This window comes from Lagopus muta, chromosome 20 (genome assembly GCF_023343835.1).
Source record: "Lagopus muta isolate bLagMut1 chromosome 20, bLagMut1 primary, whole genome shotgun sequence".
NCBI classification, from domain to species: domain Eukaryota; kingdom Metazoa; phylum Chordata; class Aves; order Galliformes; family Phasianidae; genus Lagopus; species Lagopus muta.
In genome coordinates, this window is record NC_064452.1 from 3114623 (window position 1) to 3133072 (window position 18450).

Here is an 18450-nt window from a genome sequence, read left to right on the forward strand (position 1 = left end):
CAGTGACAAGCAGGAACATCCCCTTCTCAAAGGGAGAATACAGGGCCAAACACTCACAAGGGAATGTCACTCTGAGGGCATCGTTTCCTGTGGCAGAGCAGTAAAAGCATGAAAGTTGTTTCTAAAACACTTTTAGGTAAATAAACAAAAACATAGATTTGTCTTCTCTTCCCTTGTGGGTGTCGTGTATGGAAATCAAAATTAGCAAGAGCTTCTGCAGAGCTAGAAGATGAACAATGTTAAATCATCAAAACACAATGTATCTAACCAACTACCTTCAGGTTGAGCTGCAAAGCTTAATAAGCATTCTTCGCATATAAACAACCATAAATGATAAATCCAAAATTCAGCTGCTTACTCACACACCACCACTCTCAGTCAACAATTCCAGTTTCTTTGAAGATGTTCAGATGTACTAAATTTAGGGTGCTGAAACACTGCTTCCATTTAGCATTACTCAGGAAGGCCGGGTCTCTTCAAGAGTGCACTTTCCCCTCAGCTGTATCATTCCAAAAGCAGAGTTCTGAAGTCAAGACTCAGAGAAGAGTCCAAATGGGAAGTTCTGAAGCACAGTCTGCCGCCACGTGAATCCACTTCTTTGAATCACAGGTCAGCAGAAGTTAATTCATGTCCTACAGCACTGTGCACAGTAAAACCTGACAATGCCAAGCATATATCCCACAAACACAGTTTTCTGCAGCTACACAAGACACATATCTACATATAAGCTGAAAATCTTTTAGGATGCAAACATGTAAGGACAGAAAATGGTGAAGAACATGGAAGTGTCTATTTTGTATTGCTTTAACTGTGCAGTGCCCCGAGGGTGGTTCTTAATAATTTTATTCATAAATGTATTTCTGTATTTAAGATGAGAATCAAGCCCAGGAGATAAACGTATGGTTCAAATAGAACAAAGAGCTGCACACCTCACATCATCTCATATTTAGCTTTACTCAGTGCTCGCAAGCCTCACAATATGAGAAATGTACTTCCTGCTAATAGAATACACTGCCCTGTGCAGGCTAGAAAAGTAACTCCTTCACCTCGTCAGACAGAACCTGGGAATAAAAAGATGGTGCAAAGTCATAGAATCATAGAATCATAGAATCACCAAGGTTGGAAAAGACCTAAAAGATCATCCAGTTCACCTATTCCCAACAGCTCCCACTAAACCATGTCCCTCAACACAACATCCAGCAGTCACCTCATTCTTATTTCACCTACTTGAAAAGATTCAAATATCTGCTTAACTTTTACACTTTGTGCCATCCATTTGAACACAATTGAAGTAACAGCAATGTATACGTGCATAGTAATGATCTCCTGCTTCCTTCAGCTTTCCCTCACCATGACAAAGGGCTATAAAATACATCTCTTTATCTTTGAGACATCTCCACAGTAGACATGGTTTTCTACAACAGCCTCATAAGCTATGTTGACTTCTCAATGTCACTTGCCTCATCCTTTCAGATCAGCTCCTACTTTCCTACTTTCCTTCGGGTGCATTCAGTCGCCAGCCATGAACACCTCCTTCCCAGTTAAGTTATAGAACCAAGCAAACAATGCTAATTCAGGAGAACAGCCACAGCCACTGATCCAGCTCCCTGCCCAGGCAGCTGATGCTTTTTCACTGCACACAGGACCAGACTACACAAACAGCCCTCTGCAGAGATAAGCAGGCTCCCACTTGCCCCTGCTGCCTGGAAGCAAACCAGATTTCTCACAGCTATCCCAATGGATAAGCAGAGTCAATATAAAACAAGCATGTAATGTGCCCAATACGACAGAGCCCCCCCTGCCACTGCTAGGGAACTGGATTTCCTTTTCTAAATATCAAAGTGACAACACTCACAAGAAAATACATGACCACTTAAAAATATCTTACTATATACATGCTTTGTATTTGCATAAATAAAATTAATGAAGAAAAAAACATCAAGACGTATTTTACCTGGACATCATAGAGAGCTACAATGTTCTCGTGCTGAAGTTCCTGTAGAAAAAAGTATTTGTATTATGGAAATAGCCTGCTCTTGTTTTAAATATAATATGCAGGTAATGCTCAAAGAGTTTTACATCTGATGATCGAAATCTTTAGACTGTACTCACAGCAATAGGAAGTCACACTACATATTCACAGGTCAAATACCATTTTCTTTACCAAATTCATTTTCTCTGTGCTGTTATAGAAAGTAGTACAGCACTAAATCCTTCAATGACTGCTGAATTTATAGTCTAACACATTTCTTCCCTATGGGAGTAACCAACTATGTTATTTTCAAGCCAACCTCTTATTTTACAATAAAATGAAATTCAAGCCAAATAACACCAAATACAACTTGCATGTGATTATTTGAAACTGCTTAAAACAAAAGTATGTCTCCTTGCTAAGCACTTGCAGCATATGAATACACCCAACACTACTATTTCTAGCATATAACATATGAACTAGAACATACATACTAGCATATAGAACAGAATGCACCTCAAGAAGCTTAGAAACAGCACAAATGTTGAAATCAGCACTAATAATTGCTGCAAAGCTATGTAAAATGAGATGTAGTGAAGTTCAGAGAATGGAAAATGACAGAAGAACACCTAAGGAGATGTTTCCATGAAACAGAATTTTAGAACTAAGTGATGTTCTGTTTTATTTTCTTCATTAGTGCCACACTGAACTTTTAAGTCAGTTAACTCAGAATGGGAAGGCTGCCCCAGGAATCACATTCAGTACACCGCTTTCAGTTCTCAAGGCATCTCTGATTGAAAATAAAAGATAAAGAATGATAGAAGACCTCTGCTATAACGTTTGTTACAGTGAAAGATGTGACACTACCCATCCTGAAGGACAAACCTTTCTGTATGTGCAGTAAGTGGAGCACAGATGCTGATTGTACAGCAATCTTCCCCTTGTAATAAAAACATGCCCTCAACGTGAGGCCATTTCCAAAACTAAAGAACTTTTTTTCTTGGCCCCTTTAATTCTGGATTTTGTCTGAAGCAAATAAAAGATGCAAAAGGTAAAGCAGCAATTACAGTGATACCACACCTGACCCAAAATGAACTGCATCAAAAGTCTCTTTTCCTTTTCAAGCAAAGCGGCTTTAAAAATCACTGCAATTAACATACCTTTAAGATTTTAATTTCTTTTCCAAGTAGGATTTGTGATTTTGACAAGTTCTTTTTGTTAATGCTCTTTATGGCTACTTCCCAATCAGTTTTCTGCAAGCAAACAAACAGAAAAGTATTATCAGCTTTCATTTTTTACTTTATCCACTAACAAGAAGCTAGCAAAACACTCAAGAAACAGCAAGATCATCCCTACCCTACCCACCACTGATCACTCCATCACATGACACCACCAAGAACTATTTCATTCCACAGTAGTTCAGGCAGCTATTAAGATCCAGCTGCTGCCAGACTGCATTTTCATGAGTTCAAAAGCACTTATAAAAAAAAAAAGATTACAATATAAATAATCACATCCCGTTTGTCCTTCAGTCCCCTCCCAATGACGAAGTTTCTTCTATTCTTTAAGGACTTCCCAGCTTCATCCTCCTTGATCTCCACAGCTGAAAACTACACAAGCACTTGGTTTTTGAGTAGAAATACTGCCTGCTTACTGCCCATTAACAGAATCATTAAGGTTGGAAAAGACCTCTAAGATCCACTCCAACTGTCAGGGCACCAAAATTGTGCCCTGAACCATGCTGCTATGTACCACATCTACACATCTCATGACCACCCGCAGGGACAGTGAGTCCTCCACCTCTCTGGGCAGCACATTCCAGCGCCTGACCACTCTTTCTAAGAAGAAATGTTTCCTAATATCCAACCTGAACTTATTTGTAATGCTTATTTACGTGTAAGGTATAACCATCTCTGTTAAGCTTCGAAGTTCCTCATGCTTTCTGCGCATGCTGTGTCCATAGGAGCTGCAAGCACTCTCCCAATGCTCCAAAAGGCTCCAAGTGGAGGTTTGCTTTGTGGAAGCACAGCGTTTGAGGCACCAAGCCCAGCGTAAACTCACACAGCACCAAGAAACCACCACCTATCTATGAATATCCAGCAGGAAACCGGACCCCTCTGAATTCCAGGGATCCTCAGCCCAACCCAAAGGAGACACTTTCCCATCAGATCCCTTCCTTATATAAACACGACCTCCTGACAAACAAAGGGCTCAGCCTCCCCGCAGCTGCACCTCTCTGCTCGTCCGAGGAGCGGCCCAACAGCTGAGCACACAGCCAGGCTGCCCTATCTCCTTATGAATACACATAACCGCGCTCACAGAGCAGCTCTCCGCAGGCCCGGCCCCACCGCATCCCCCAGCAGCGCACCGAGGCCCGGGACTGCTCCCACAAGATTGTGTAACCGCCCCATCGCCGTTTACCTTACGGTGGCGACCTTTGAAGACCACAGCGAAGGCTCCGTGTCCTATCAGGTCCTTCTTGCTGTACTCAAAATCCCCCACCACCTCCATCCTCCCTCGAGGGTGGGCATGAAGCCCCGGGATGGGAAGGGGAAACAAAAGGAATCGGCTTTTTCCTCCGGCAGAGGCACTACGGCCGCCTCCTCAGGGCAGCGGGCGAAGCGGTGGGAGCCCGCCCGGCTCCTGGCGGCCCCCGGACAGCGGGGCAGCTCCTCTCATCGCGCGGGGGCGGCCGCGCACCCCCGTGCCGAAGGGGCCGCTGTGGGGCGTCTCCGAGGAGAGGGGCTCCGTCTGGCATGGGGAGGGCGGAGATGAAGGGAGGGAGGCTCTCGGGGCCGCGAAGTGAGGCACGCCTGCCGTCTCAGGGCCCGCTCAGCCGCCCCGCGCCCTGCCGCCGCCCGCCCCCATCGCCCCGATCAGGGCTGCAGGTCCCCTCAGGGAGCGAGCCCGGCAGCATGCAGCGGGGCGGGGGCAGGCGCGGCTCGCGGCTCCGGGGCTGTCGCCGCCTCGCCCCCGCGGAAGGGAAGCTGCCGATCGGAGTCTCTCAGGCCGCCGTCTCTTTCTCGCGGCGCCTAGAGGCCCCGGCTCCGACTGCCCGCACCTCCGCGCCGCCGCGCGCCTTTTCTAGACCGCATCGCGCAGGCTCGGGCGCTCGGCTCCTTCCGCCGGCGGCAAAGAGTGCCTCACCCCGCGTAACCCGGCGGGAAGCTCCGCCGCCATCGCCTCACGGCTCCGGGGGATCGCGCACCTCTATCCTTACACCGGCTCCTGCGGTAGCCCGGGTGGAGGCCAAACTCGAGTTCCAACCCCCTCCCCGAGCACGGAAACGGCTTTAAATACCGCTTACGTTTTTTTTCCTTCGGCCGCTTTAGCCTCACCTGCGGCAGGACGAAGCTGAGGGGCTGGCGGGAGAGGAACGAGGTTCTGTGAGGGAGGACGGCAGTTAGGAGCACGGCCCTGCTGCCTCGGGAAGCCACACTGCGCCAGGCCTAACCCAGGGAGCTTAAACGGAGAGGGAACGTGCAGGAAAAATGCTAATAAACGTAAATGCTGTCAGGCAGAGACACTCCTCAGGTTGCTCGCTCCTTTTACAGCCGCAGGTTTTCCTCACAGCACTTTTAGCCTTGGGCTGCTTAGAGAAACACATTCAAATATTAAAAACCACCACCAGCACACACCAGTCACACGGAACCTTTGACCTTCACCTCCATCTCCACGTAACTATGCTCCTTTGCTTCCATTCCTCTCTGCTTTCACTTCCTTTCCCTCTGTTGTCCTCTGTGCCACCTCAGCATCCAGCTTTCACGTGTATGAGCCGTTTCAGGCCTCCCAGATATCCCCACCTGCCCCGATCCTGCTGGCACTCTGGTCTCTATGCAATGATTAACCCTCCTGGCCACACGCAGTGCCTTGGGTTTTGCTGTGGTACATTTGGCTGCACTCGGTTACAGGCACCGCACAGTGCACTTTGTGATCCTGCAGGGTCAGAGCTCAGCATTCCCATGACATAAAGTCCGTGCTCAGTGCTGCTAGATGGAAATAGTGACCGAGCAGAGCTATGCAGTTATTTCATAGAATCATAGAATGGCCTATTTTGAAAAGGACCGCAGTGATCATCTGGTTTCAACCCCCCTGCTATGTGCAGGGTTGCCGGCCACCAGACCAGGCTGCCCAGAGCCACATCCAGCCTGGCCTTGAATGCCTCCAGGGATGGGGCATCCATTTCTCTCATTATTCTTCATATCTCACTTTGCTTACTGTAACTCAAAACCAAGAACTATGGGAGTGGTGTCAAAATCTCCACAGTTAAAGACTTCTCTAGACGCAACGGACCTGGATAAAAAAATATTGAGCAAAAGATACTTAAGGGAATATTGACAGCTTTATGAAGGACATTTTGAGCTCTAAATGTTATATAGTGGCATCAGAGGGATCATAAGACTCTATTTTTGCCATAGAGAAGTAAAGGGCTTTAACAAACCCTCAAGACCAAATCCCACTTTAATTCTCTGAAGTTCTCAGCAAGATTCCTTTGTGGCACTAACCTAACAAACAAATAAACAAAAAGTGAAGCTGACCAAGTAATTTCAGCTGCTCAGAACATCACTGTGGAAGGAATAAATGAGATGTAAAAATATTCCAAGTTAATCATAAATTAAGTTGTTGGTAGTAACACAAACGCTTTCTAGCATGTATTCACAATTCCCCTTTAAAACCAGTAAAAAAAAACCCCACAAGTCTCAATGTGTTAAATATCCTGACTCAGAAAATGATTTCCTTCAGAACTGGCTGTTCTCTGCCATTCACTGATTCTCACATTCAGTATCAGTTCTCCCAGTATCAGCACACGTCTTCACCTCAAAGTCTAACTCACAAGTTGCATTTTTTATGAAATATTACCAAAATTTTAGAAAGACCCCTTTTGACCTGAGAAAGCCACTGTAGGAATTTCTAAGCCACCCACTCTGCATTACATTTCAAAAATGAGGCACATCTCCCTTTGGTAGCAGCATGTCTGCCGTCCTTTTGTCCTCATAATCAGGCTGGAGCCCTGGAGCAGGTTTGTTTTAGCACAGCAAGGACAAAACAGCGAGGAGCAGCAAGGAGGTTTGACTGGAATAACAAACTACATTGGCGTAGCATTGAGATTTGAACAGGATCTGAAGGGCTGTGAGATTTGCATACAGGTCACTCATTTGAACTGGATCTTCGATTAGTCTCTAGGAGAGTTTCTAGGTGTCAACATCTCTGGTGCTATCAGACTACAGCAAACCTATTTACAAACAGCACCTTCACTTGCTTTTGCTGCTGAAAGAGGACGTGGAGCCAACTGTAATTGCTCACCTCTCCTAAAGGGAGCTTAATTACTGGAGATGCTGGGAGAGCAGTGCACAATAACCCGCAGGGATCGCACTGCTCCTCCCTCCCCCATGGAATACACACAGATATTCACCATTTAGCACTAACAGGCGGCAGCAGCCCTGCAGCACTCAGAGGGATGCACTGTTCTGCTCTGACAAGCCATGCAGCAGGACAATAAATTATCCGCTGCACTCAAAAAGCATGGCCAGGCAATGGGCACCAGCACTGTGGTCAGACAGACCACAGCGATTCTTCAAAAGCACAAAGAGCTGCATGCTGAGTTTATTTCTTTAATATCGTACTGTGTGATAGCAGGAGCACAATTATACAGCCCACCAGCTTGCTGCAGCTCAGCAAGGACAACCAGCTTACAGGGTCAAGGAAAAGAAAATAGTAAATAACATTGCTGGACATGCATTTGCAGCTCTTCCCTGGCTGCAATACATTGATTTGACCAAATTAGCCCCTCAGATGTGGGCTGGGACTTCACAAGTGGCAAAGATCTGGGAGGGAGATAGCACCTTCCAAGTTGCTGATCTGAATACACAAGGGAAACGTGAGGAACTCCTGCCAGATGAAAGCACTATCCAGAAATCACTGTTCTGAGTTTCCATACCTCCATTTACCCTTAAAAGCACTGATGATCTTTACTGTAAGCCCTTTTCTGCCACACATCAAAAACAGCCATTTCTGAGACAGAAACACTACCTGAATGGTGCCCAGGCTGTCCCAACAAGAAGCAGAGAGGACTGCCTTTCCTAACATACAATAAAGATGATGCTGATTTTCTTCCCGTTCAAAAGATTATTTATTTATTTATTTTGCATCTCTCTCCCCAGGCAATCATTATGCACACGATGCACATGGAAATTAAATTACTGATCTGGGACAGTAATCAAGATATCAGCTGAGTCGAGGAGAACATGAACATGTAGTCGGGAGGAACCAGGAACTGAGGAGCACAACTTGCACACCAGCGTTCCTGCCTGGGTAAGCAGAACACACAGCCCTGAAAACAACTTTCAGAAGGATGTTCAAGGCCCCACTTATCTAAATCTACATCCAAGAGATAGGATCCCATTGCCCATCCTACTCCACACAGCTCTAACCCAGGCAGCCTACTTCACTCCAGGTGCCTCACTGTTTTCTTCTCTCCCTCCTTCCCTCCAGCACACCTAGGACGTCAATCAAAACAGGTAAATCTTTCTCAGAGGACTGGCATGCTTCCCAGTCCTTATCACCACTGTCCTCCTGTTGGGGATTTCAAACAATATTAACGGGGGCATAAGCTGAGCTATCACAGCTTTTAAAGGAGAAAGTGTCAGAGGGCTCTGTGGGAAGAAGCACTGTGTCAGCTAGATGTGCTTGAAACTATTCTTACAGTATCAGTGAAAAATAATGTCCTTCTGGTAAGCACATGTGGGTGGTACAATTAACAAGAAACCTGGGCAAAACTGCAGCAATGTACAGGAAATTCAGTATGTGCCACTATCATACGGTGTTTGAAAGCTCCAGGTATTACAGTATGTTTTTTCTAAGTGTAACGAGGTGGATCTCTGAGCAGATACAAAGCAAAGAGCTCAAGCCTACATTCTAGATTTGTCCTTCAACAAAAAGTAATGTCTTCCCCATTAACAACACTACCAACACAAACCTGCAACTGCAATTCTAAAAATTAGCTAATTGAAGCTCTAGTCATCAAAGGAGCAAAAGTGACCAAGAGCTACTTTGTGACCTGCCAGAAAGGAGCTGCCCTGAAGGGAAAGGCAGCAGCTGTTTCCCAGCACGTAAGAGAAGTCAGTAAACTGCAGAGCAAAGCCCAGGAAATCTTGCTTTCAAACAAAACTGGGAGGAGTGTTATGGGATTGCTTGGGAATGCAGCTGGAAATGGGCCAGCACTTAGAATGCATGAAGGCTGGTACTGTATAAATGATAGAAATAGGAGCAGCTGCTTAGATAGGAAAATACTGTTTGGTCTACATCTGAATTCATCACATGGTACTATTCAAAATCTACCCACTATTAGGTCAAAAAACAGTTTAGATATAGCATATTTTGGTGTAAACTTGCAGGCCCTCTCTTTTTTCAAGAGTTCTCATTTTGCTTTGGAAAAGCTTTTTGCAGTACCACTGAGGAGGTGAGTTTTAGTCAGGCTCTGTTTTGTGCCAAATATCATAGAACTGGACTCTGAAAGGATGGCAGGAACTAACCTAGGTCAGGAGCATGGCCAGGGGGCAAAGCAATGGCTTTGGTTTGGAAGGGAGGACAAGAAAGCAGTCAAACACAACCAAGCCTCTCCCTGCAGGCAGAAACATCTCCCCCAAGTTGGATAAATCACCACTTCTAACACAAAACACATTGTGGATCTGTGGGGCATAGCAACCTTGTACAGCTCCTTGCAAGAGGAGGCAGAGAACAATGCTCTTTCCACAGAATGAGTAGCAGAAGGTACCACTTTCAGCAAGTCAACACAGGGGACAAAGACAGAGCTGACCTCAAAAAGAAGAGTTGTTTCCCCTATGAAACTGCATAACAGACTTCTTGGCAGTGACAGGAGCTCTGCCAGCCACAAGCATGCTCCCCTCCTTCCAAAGGGCACATTAGTCCGGATGGGGCAGAATTGTCAGCTACAGTTTTACATCACCCTCTGCCTTAACCTTTACCTTAGCAAGTTCTGAAGGGTTTTGTTTACACAGATGGACACAACATGGCCCTCATTTCCAGTGAGAATCTGCTAGAGGAAGCATATGAGTGAAAGAACAGGTACAGAATATTGAGTTCTTCCATAAGATAGAGCCAAATAATACAACAAAAGGAACCACAACTCATGTTTTCACTCATACTAAAGATGTAGCATTTTGTTCCAGTCTTTTGCTGACCTGAACGCTTGCAGAGATGTAAACAGTCATGACTGCAAAATCCTCTCTTAATTATCCAAAGCAATCCTGTCAGCAGGAATAAAGTTCTAAAATGCATTTTCTACAACTGGGAAACAAACTCCTGAGCCGCATAATCGCTGGGTATCAACCACAGTATGAGAGCTATGCAGAATGTTTTGGTCTTCACGCTAACTTGCTGCAATGAAATCTGACAGTATATTCTCTAATACATTCTCTACTCTCTATTAATCATATCCCAATTTTCACTGAATTGACTTATAAAAAGGCTCACAAACAAGCTTACAAATATATTACCGATAGTGTGAATTCCTTTCACCCATTGGGCAAATAAATACACTTGGGAAATTCCAGAGAGCCAACTCTGTGCAACATAAGTTTTGTTATTTACTGAGACAGCCCCAGCCCTGCCATCAAGCTCGTATCCAGGACAAGGGCCATGCAAAACTCAACATGCTGCTCCATCTTTCCCACTCCCCTCCCCTTCTTTACTTCCTCAAGTCAGAAGTGGAAGGGAAATGAGCGCCCTATTCAAAAGCACAAGCGATTCATTTTTGCATTTTCAGGAGCCATTGAGGCCTGAAAACTCTATGCAGCTCTTGCAGCAGTTTGAAGCTGATGCCTGTTGCACTCAGGCCTGAATGGATGGGCAAATGAGTTAGCTGCAGTGGATGTGGAGAATCACTGTCAGATAATGCTTGGCACAGCTCACGAGTAAATGGGCCGTGTGAAAAGGCAAAACCTTACTGGAATAACGAGAAGCCCTGAGACCATGTTCTCAGCAGATCTTTGTCCCAGGCATGCAGCCGAGCACAATTCTGCACTGTAATGATGTGGTGTATTTTTCTCCTCTTCTCCCTCTCCAAAGGTCACACAAGGACAACCCTTTCTGTTCCCACTAAAAGCCTTGCATGCAGGATTCTTCACATGGGAAGGAAGAGCGTGACAAGTCCCCACCCCTATGCTTTTCCTTTTCAAAGGGTGAGGCCACTACAAGGCTGAAATTTCAATAAAAAGGAGGCTGAGATGGAGGCAGATGAGATTTCCTTCTTGTAATGCTCAGAGGAAAAGGATCCTGCAAAGCACAGCTCTTACTAAGAACAGAAATTAAAATTTCCTTAAATAAATATAAGGAAAGAATCCATGAGGGATAGCAGCTGACAGGAACAATGAGACATGCCCAGGTCAGCCCCCGTCGTGCATCGCCTTGCAGATCTCCCAGGCAGATTGAGTGGATGGGCAGGCCAGCTTAGGACAGGACTGGTGGCTTCGTGTCGCTGCTATCTGCGCCATCTGCAGACAGAAAGAGTTGTCAAGTCTCTGCAGCTTTGAAGAACACATGGAGTGGCTGTGAGTTCCCCTATAGAGGGACCAAAGGTTACTTACATCCGTAAACACTTATCCTTCCCTCCACTCGCTACCCTCTGTCCGTCTGGGCTCCAATCTGTTGCAAAAACCTAGCGTAAAGAGAGACCCAGTTAGTCCTGCTTCCTGGAAAGAACAGCCATCCCCACTTCCAATACCACAGCTTGACTGAACACTCACCTCATCTGCATGGCCGGGAAGATCAATGGCCAGTTTCTTTGTCTCAGCATTCCAGACCTTCAGTGTGCTGTCGCTGCTCCCACTCACCAGCAAGCGGCTGTCGGCTGACCAAGCGATCTGATACACGGCTGAGACGTGTCCTCTCAGTGATGTCAGGTACCTGAGGCAGAGGTGGCACGACCAGGCAGTCAGAGGAGCAGGCACCCACGTTTGTCTCAAACCCACTCTTGTGCTGCCTTTGTGCCTTTTCATCATAGATTCATCCTTTTGTACCTGCAGTCAAGCCCTGCCATAGGATATCTAGCACGCTCCATTCCTGCACACACACAGCAGCCAATACAGAATCCACTCAGTATGTCTTAAATCCCTCCCAGATTGGTTCAGACCCTTCTAGGGGACAGGCTCTTCACTTCAGTTCCTCCACCACCAGCAGGCAATGCTGCAGCCTCACTGTACAGGTGTGTCCTTCCTCTCTCTAGCTCAACAGGAACATGTCTAGGCTTAGAAAGACCACTAAATTACTGACACAAAACCAGAGATCACATGTACAAAGACAGAACGATGGAAGGACTGCCGCTCCATAAAGCTAACCAATACTCCATCAGGAGGTTAAAAGCTGGATTGCAGGGGCATCCAAACACCAAAAGCATCACTCATAGCTACACAAATTTCCATCATCCAGAACAAGCTGTTCCCTGGCACAGGCACTGTTTAAACTGGGTCACTCTACAGTGTGCAACGTGCACATGTCTTCAGGAGAGCAGTCAAGTGGAACATCCCACCCCAATACAGCCATGCCTGCCCCAGAGAACCATCCCTGCAGCAGACAGCATGTGCCACTTGGGTGCAGTGCTGTGGCTGGGTAAAAGCAGCATCACATACATCCAGCAAGCAAGACCGTGCAAAACATGAGGAGGCAGACAAGGGATCTATCAAAGGCAGAGAGTGACAGCAGTAGAGCAAAGAGGCAGAATATCTTTGAGATGCTGAATACACCAGGGAGCTGCTGACAGTGACAATGGGGTGCTGCTGATCTCTGCATAATCTGTGCATCACACACAGACCCAAACACCACCTTTGTAACAGAACAAAAAAAAAACACTCACTTTCCTGTCCTGCCCTCCCAGAGCTTTATTGATTTGTCAAAGGAAGCACTGGCTATTATCCGGGTGTCTGGTGAGAAGAGGACTTGGTTAATCAATGCCTGGTGACCTGTCATTCTCTCCAGTGGCTTCTTATCTTCTGCTGGCCTCCAAAGAAACAGTGTGAAATCATCTGAACCTGAGACGAGCCTTTCTGGTCCCTGGCCCTGAGAAAGGAATGAAAGAACTCAAATTTTGTACAAGCCAGCTGTGGAATGTTTAGAAACACACGCAGTGTTGGGGTCAACAGCCAACTGTGCATGTTTACTGCTTCCACCAGCACCAGTGTTATAAACCACAGCAAGGATAAACTTTGTAATGGGACTTACCCTGACTTTATCATACCTCTGCTGTGCCTTGTCCTTCAGTTCTGCCACTGGAAAAGGAAAAGGGAGGAGGGTAAGAAGAGAGACTGGAAACTGTTGGAGGAAAAGCAACTTCAGCTTTCAGGAAAAGCAAGTTCAACTCATGGCAGCACTAAGAAGAGACATCAGGTTTCCCCGTCATCTCCTCCACATTCCAACATAAGGCTGCACTTACAGGAGCCACTCATATCCTGTGGGTTAATGGTGGCTTCAGCAGGTTCAAAGGCACCAGTGCGAAGAACGTAATCAGTGCTAAGGGCCATGGTGTTCACCCAGTGAGCGTGGCCTTGCAAGGTGCGGCACAGGATGCCCTAGAAACAAAACCACCCCACTTAGAGAGGGAAAGGCAAGACAGACAGACAGACAACTATAAACAGGAAGAGCAGGCAAAGTTGCATCCAGCCCCCTTTGTTGGCAGGTTGTTGGGCTACCTGCCCCACTTACATCCTGGCTTCTCCACACTTTGATAGTTCTGTCTTGGGAGGAGGAGTAGAGCAAGCCATCGCCGCCCCACTTCACACAAGTCACGGACTGCGTGTGGCCCGTGAGGATTTTGTCACACCTGCCCATCTGCGTGTCCCAGATGCGGATGCTGCCATCCTTGGAAGCACTGGCCAGGTAGCGGCACTCTGGGTTTCTGAGCAAAAAGAAGACAAAATGCATTCGCACAGTGCACGCATCTCCTCCACAAGATCCCCAGCATCAGCCCTAGAAGTCAATAAAAGACAAGTTTCTCTTTTGGGTTAAAACCAGAGGGAGGCCAGGAAGTGGGCTACAGACAGCCAGATTCCACAGGTAGAGGAACAGCAGGCAGATGCATTCTTCCAAACCAACTGTTGGGCTGCACCCAGGAAGCACTGATCCAGTATAAACCCGGCTCCTGTGTCTTGAGTAATTGCTCTGTTATTACAGGAGGCAGCTTTAGCCCACTGACTTATGAGGGAACCACAAACTGGCACCCTTCCTGGGCAAGGAGACTTCCTTCAGCAGCACAGACCACCAGAAACAAAGCCATGTATAACATCCCCTGTCTACACCATACTTTGTGCCTGGCAGGAGATGTGCCGGCCCGCAATCCAAGTGATGCAGAGCTGAAAAGTCCATCCTCACAGTTCAGGAAGAGCAAGCTGGACACTGCTGGAAGCTGCTGGCCAGCACCCAGTGAGAACAGGGGAACAAATGGTCCCCAGTCCTTTGCACAGCATTTTTATCAACACCTTTTTAATGACTCGCTCCAAAACCAGCAACAGTTCCCACACCTCCTTGGGGCAGTGACTCCTATAATCACCGGCACTTTGGCCCCAGTAGGAAAAAGACACTCACTGCCTCCTGCTGCATCACAGCCTCAGGAGTGGGAGCTGCCAGAGCACCAGCTTTGTTTTTCCTTAGCTGGCTGCTGACAACAAACTGTCCCCAAAGCAGAAGCAAAACTGAACAGCACAGCACTATGCCAAGCAGTCAGGAGATGCAGTAACAAGTGATAGCACCACTGCATCGATGGCATGAGGGGCTGAGGAAGGACACAACCCATCCTTTTGTGCAGGAACTGAGCACAGAGTACAGCCAGCTGGAGACAGGGAAGTCAAGCCCCGGCAGGGGCATCTCCTTCATCTCCATTTCCTGATCCTCCTTCATAATCAGTTTTTGCAAATCCAATTGTTTGCTGGAATTTCCTACTGGCAAATTCAATTTACAGGACTCTGCTCTAACAGGACCCTTCTCCCCTTCCTCCCCACCCTTTTTTTTTTTCCCCCTTCATTGCTATAATTTCTTGGATTATTGGCTACAACTATCCCCCTTCACTCATCCCTCCCAGACAAAGCTTTAGCTGATTGGGATAAGGAGCTTGCACAGTTAATCAGCACCCATGACAAACAGATGAACCAGGATGCAGGACGTCAGAAAGAGAACGCTTTGCAAAAGCTTAGCTCAGGCTCCACGTCCACAGGCTTCCCTGCTTCCAGTGGGCAGTTTCTGTAGCACTATGAAAACATCAAGCAGTTTCCATCAACAGGTCTCACTTTTATAGGAGGGTGAGGAAATCCGAAGCACAACTCAACAGCAAGCAGCAGCTGGGACTCCAGAGCTGGATGCATTTTTCCTGCCCCACCTTGTGAGCCACTTCTTCTGAACACACTCTCTCTGCACACCATAACAGGACAAAGGCAAACAAGAGGAATGCCCTAAAGATCAAGCTCATCTTTGCCTTAAAAGTAAAGGGGAAGGAAGGAAGGCCGGGCTGGCCCCTCACTTACATGTGGAGCGGCTCCCAGCACAGACACGTGATCCATTTGGAATGGCCAGTGAGAACGCGGCCGATCTGACTGCCTGTGGCTGGGTCCCAGAGAAATATCTGCCCAAGAGAGGAAGCAAGAGGGTTGCGTCAGGCCACGCGCCACGTGAATCCCAGGGATGGTCTGGGCTCCATTTAGAAATGATAGGTATCCTCAGCCTTGTGGGGGTTTACAGAGCAGAAAGGGAGGGGAGCAGGAGAGCTGGATGCCATTGCTGATCCCAGCCGCAATCAGCTGACATCTCAAAGCATGAGACCTGGTTGCCTCCCTCTTCACTTCAGATGCTGCCGCTACAAAAATATCTGCCCCAGCCCAAAAGCAATCCAGCTCTCCAGAAAGCCAGCCTGAGCCTTACAGCCTGTGCCAGAGAGTCGGTGAATGTTTGCAGAGCACGATGAAAGCCAGAGCGGGCTAAATGCTACTTATTATCGGATTCTGTGGGTGGGACACATGCTGGTTTTCTGGTGCTTTTTCGCTCTCTCTGTAAATGCTCATCAAAAGAGCCAAGGCATTAGTCATATGCTGCAAGAAACTTGGAGAAACAACGAAAACAGAACAAGCAGCTCCCTGGGTTAGATTAAAGCCAGAACCTGCTTGTTTCTTTGGGCTCATATCACAGCAGCCTCACAGGGCAGCTGCTCAGACACGGAGCCCAGGTCAGCAGCACTCAGCAGCTCTGCAGCCGCTGTCCTCTCTTCCAGGCTGTTCAAAAGTCAGAGCAAGCCAACGTCCTGCTACAGATTAGCAAGTTACTGACTTGCTTTTAATTGTGCCCACTTGCTCCTGCTTCCCAAGACATTTCTGGAAGCATGTCTAGCATGCAAGTTTTGCCCAATAACTGGGGCAGGGCTCCCCCAGCATTCCTGTAAGAGGGAATTTGGCTGTGTCTGAACAGGAGCACTGTGAAACAAGCTGCTGCTGCCTGTCTGGGTCACACACACAACCACACTGGCTTGACCAAGCGATACCCCTTCTTGCTCCAGACATCTCCCTCGTGATGGAACTGTCTGCCAAGGACCACGTCTAGATCCTGGATGCTTTCCTGTACAGAGGGAAAAGTGTCTGCCACAAGACAGCAGGGCTCTCGCAGCGAGACTTCTGCAAAGGCAACAGAGTGCTGCCTGGCACAGCTGAGTCACAGGCCAGTTCAAAGACACCACATGCTCCCACTGTGATGTGCCAACATGCAAAGCTTCTCCAGGACACTGGGAATCCTGCCCCGAACAACTAGACACCTGCTTGTCCCAGCTGCTAGAGAAAACAAGTCTTCATTGCTAATACCCTGGAGCCCACTTAATAGGTTGTATGGCTGTGGAGGGTCTCCTGGGCTGACCAATCCAGACCCTCTGCCAGGGTACTAATGGACCTACCTGGCTGTTTTTGCAGCCTGAGGCCAGCTTCTTGCCATCAGGTGACCAGGCGATGCTGAGCACCCAGTGCCTGTGACCTGGGAGAAAGAGCAGAAGCAAGTGTGAGCAGAGAGCTGCACCCACCTGTCCCCAGCATCCTGGGATGCAGCAGCCACAGCAGTGGGACGAGAGCGGGGCAAACCCTTTACGTTGCTCCTGGCCAGACCTTCTTCCTCTTTTTCTTCCACTCAGTGCAAAAGAGCTGCTCCATTCCCCGGAGGGCAGTCCCAGCCCACACAGCACAGGAGGCCTGTCCTGTTCGAGTGGGACGGGGGGGAGCTGCCCTCCCACGACACCCTGCACCCACCTTTGGCTGTGAACTGCGGCGTCTCTGTGCTGAGGTCCCAGAAGCGGACTGTTGTATCTCCAGAGCCGCTCGCCAGGTACCTGGGACAGGAGGGACAGCAGGATCAGCACAAGGCCACGATGGCTGCTCCATGGAGACGTGCCCTACCCACAGCCAGAGCCTCATACTTTCCCGTGGGGCTGAAGGCAACGGAGATGACGGCCTCGGTGTGTCCCTCCAGGGAGCTGGTGCAGCGTGTCACTGCCCGCACCCTGAACACGGCCTGCGGCTGGTAGATGATGTCGAGAACCTTCTCTGTCTCCACTGCTTGCCCTGCCAATGTCTTCTCCAGCGAAACGACAATCTCGGCATCGTGGAAGAAGAAGGCCAAAGGCACCGGCTCATCCTGGAGGTGAAATTGCAGGAGAGTGGCAGGGGGCGGCTCCAGGCACTAGGAGCTAAGTTCGCCTCGGACACGGCAGCCTCACCTGCTGCAGGAGGGCGTTGCACACCAGCTGCAGCTTATCCGGGGTGATGCTGACGGGCACGTCGAAGGGGGAGCCCAGCGGCTCGCCGGCCTCATCGCGGAACTGGATCAGGAGCCGCTCCACGTCCTCTGTAGGCTCCATGCTCTGCGGGACAGCGGATTCAGGGCCGGTACGGGGTAGGAGCGGCCCCGCAGCGCTCGGCCGCAGGCAGGGACGGCCCCCGGCGGGGAGATGAGCCGCTGCGGGGGAGCCTCGCGGTGGAGGCACCGGCAGAGACCCACGCAGGAGGCCGGAGGAGCCCCGCAGGAGACTCCATAGCAGTCAGGAGACCGCGGGACGCCTCAGCCCCTGCCATCCCGTACAGCCCCGCCCCATTCCAGGCTCTGCGCGCATGCAGCCCCTCCGACCCAGCTCCGGTCCCGTCCCTCCCCCCGCCGGGTACCGCCGCCGGCCCCGCTCACCGCGGCCATGTGCCCGTGCGACCCACGTGAGCCGGAAGCGGCCGCTCTGCGCGGGGCGGGGAGTGCGGGAGGCGCTGGGCGCGGCGCTGCTGCCCCCTCGTGGCTGGCGGTGGGAACCGCGAGTTCGGGACAGCAGGGAGCGTTCCACCGAAACGCTGTTTAGCTGGGCTGTAGGACTCAACCCTGCTATGCAAACCCGTCATGAAGCGAGCAATAAATTCCGTGTTGCTCGTCTCGTCTGCAGTGCAGCTGCTGAAAGAATGCGTGAT

The 18450-nt window shown here is 48.8% G+C and overlaps 2 protein-coding genes across 3 annotated transcripts in view; both read right to left on the reverse strand.

Annotated features, from left to right (window-relative positions):
* Positions 1-5763, reverse strand: part of ULK2 (unc-51 like autophagy activating kinase 2) — a 37166-nt gene extending 31403 nt beyond the window's left edge. The window contains exons 1-4 of the mRNA XM_048966550.1: positions 5311-5763; positions 4394-4723; positions 3133-3225; positions 1955-1996 (exon numbers count right to left, since the gene is read on the reverse strand). Coding sequence (XP_048822507.1) covers positions 1955-1996; positions 3133-3225; positions 4394-4483 — 225 coding nt within the window. The 5' untranslated portion in view covers positions 4484-4723; positions 5311-5763. The remainder of the gene's footprint in view (positions 1-1954; positions 1997-3132; positions 3226-4393; positions 4724-5310) is intronic.
* Positions 5764-5941: 178 nt separating this feature from the next.
* NLE1 (notchless homolog 1) lies at positions 5942-18235 on the reverse strand. Of its 2 annotated transcripts, XM_048966552.1 has the most exons (13): positions 18182-18235; positions 17721-17864; positions 17421-17638; positions 17254-17333; positions 16908-16984; positions 15499-15596; positions 13688-13880; positions 13419-13554; positions 13208-13254; positions 12843-13045; positions 11737-11896; positions 11578-11648; positions 5952-11484 (listed from the first exon to the last, which is right to left on the reverse strand). In XM_048966552.1, the coding sequence occupies exons 1-13, from the start codon at positions 18188-18190 to the stop codon at positions 11472-11474; spliced, it is 1449 nt and encodes a 482-aa protein (XP_048822509.1). In that variant the 5' UTR covers positions 18191-18235; the 3' UTR covers positions 5952-11471. The 2 variants fall into 2 exon arrangements, with proteins under 2 accessions (XP_048822510.1, XP_048822509.1); XM_048966553.1 differs by lacking the exons at positions 15499-15596; positions 16908-16984; positions 17254-17333; ... (1 more) ...; positions 17721-17864; positions 18182-18235 and adding an exon at positions 15265-15378 and having other exon boundaries at positions 5942-11484.
* Positions 18236-18450: the final 215 nt, after the last annotated feature.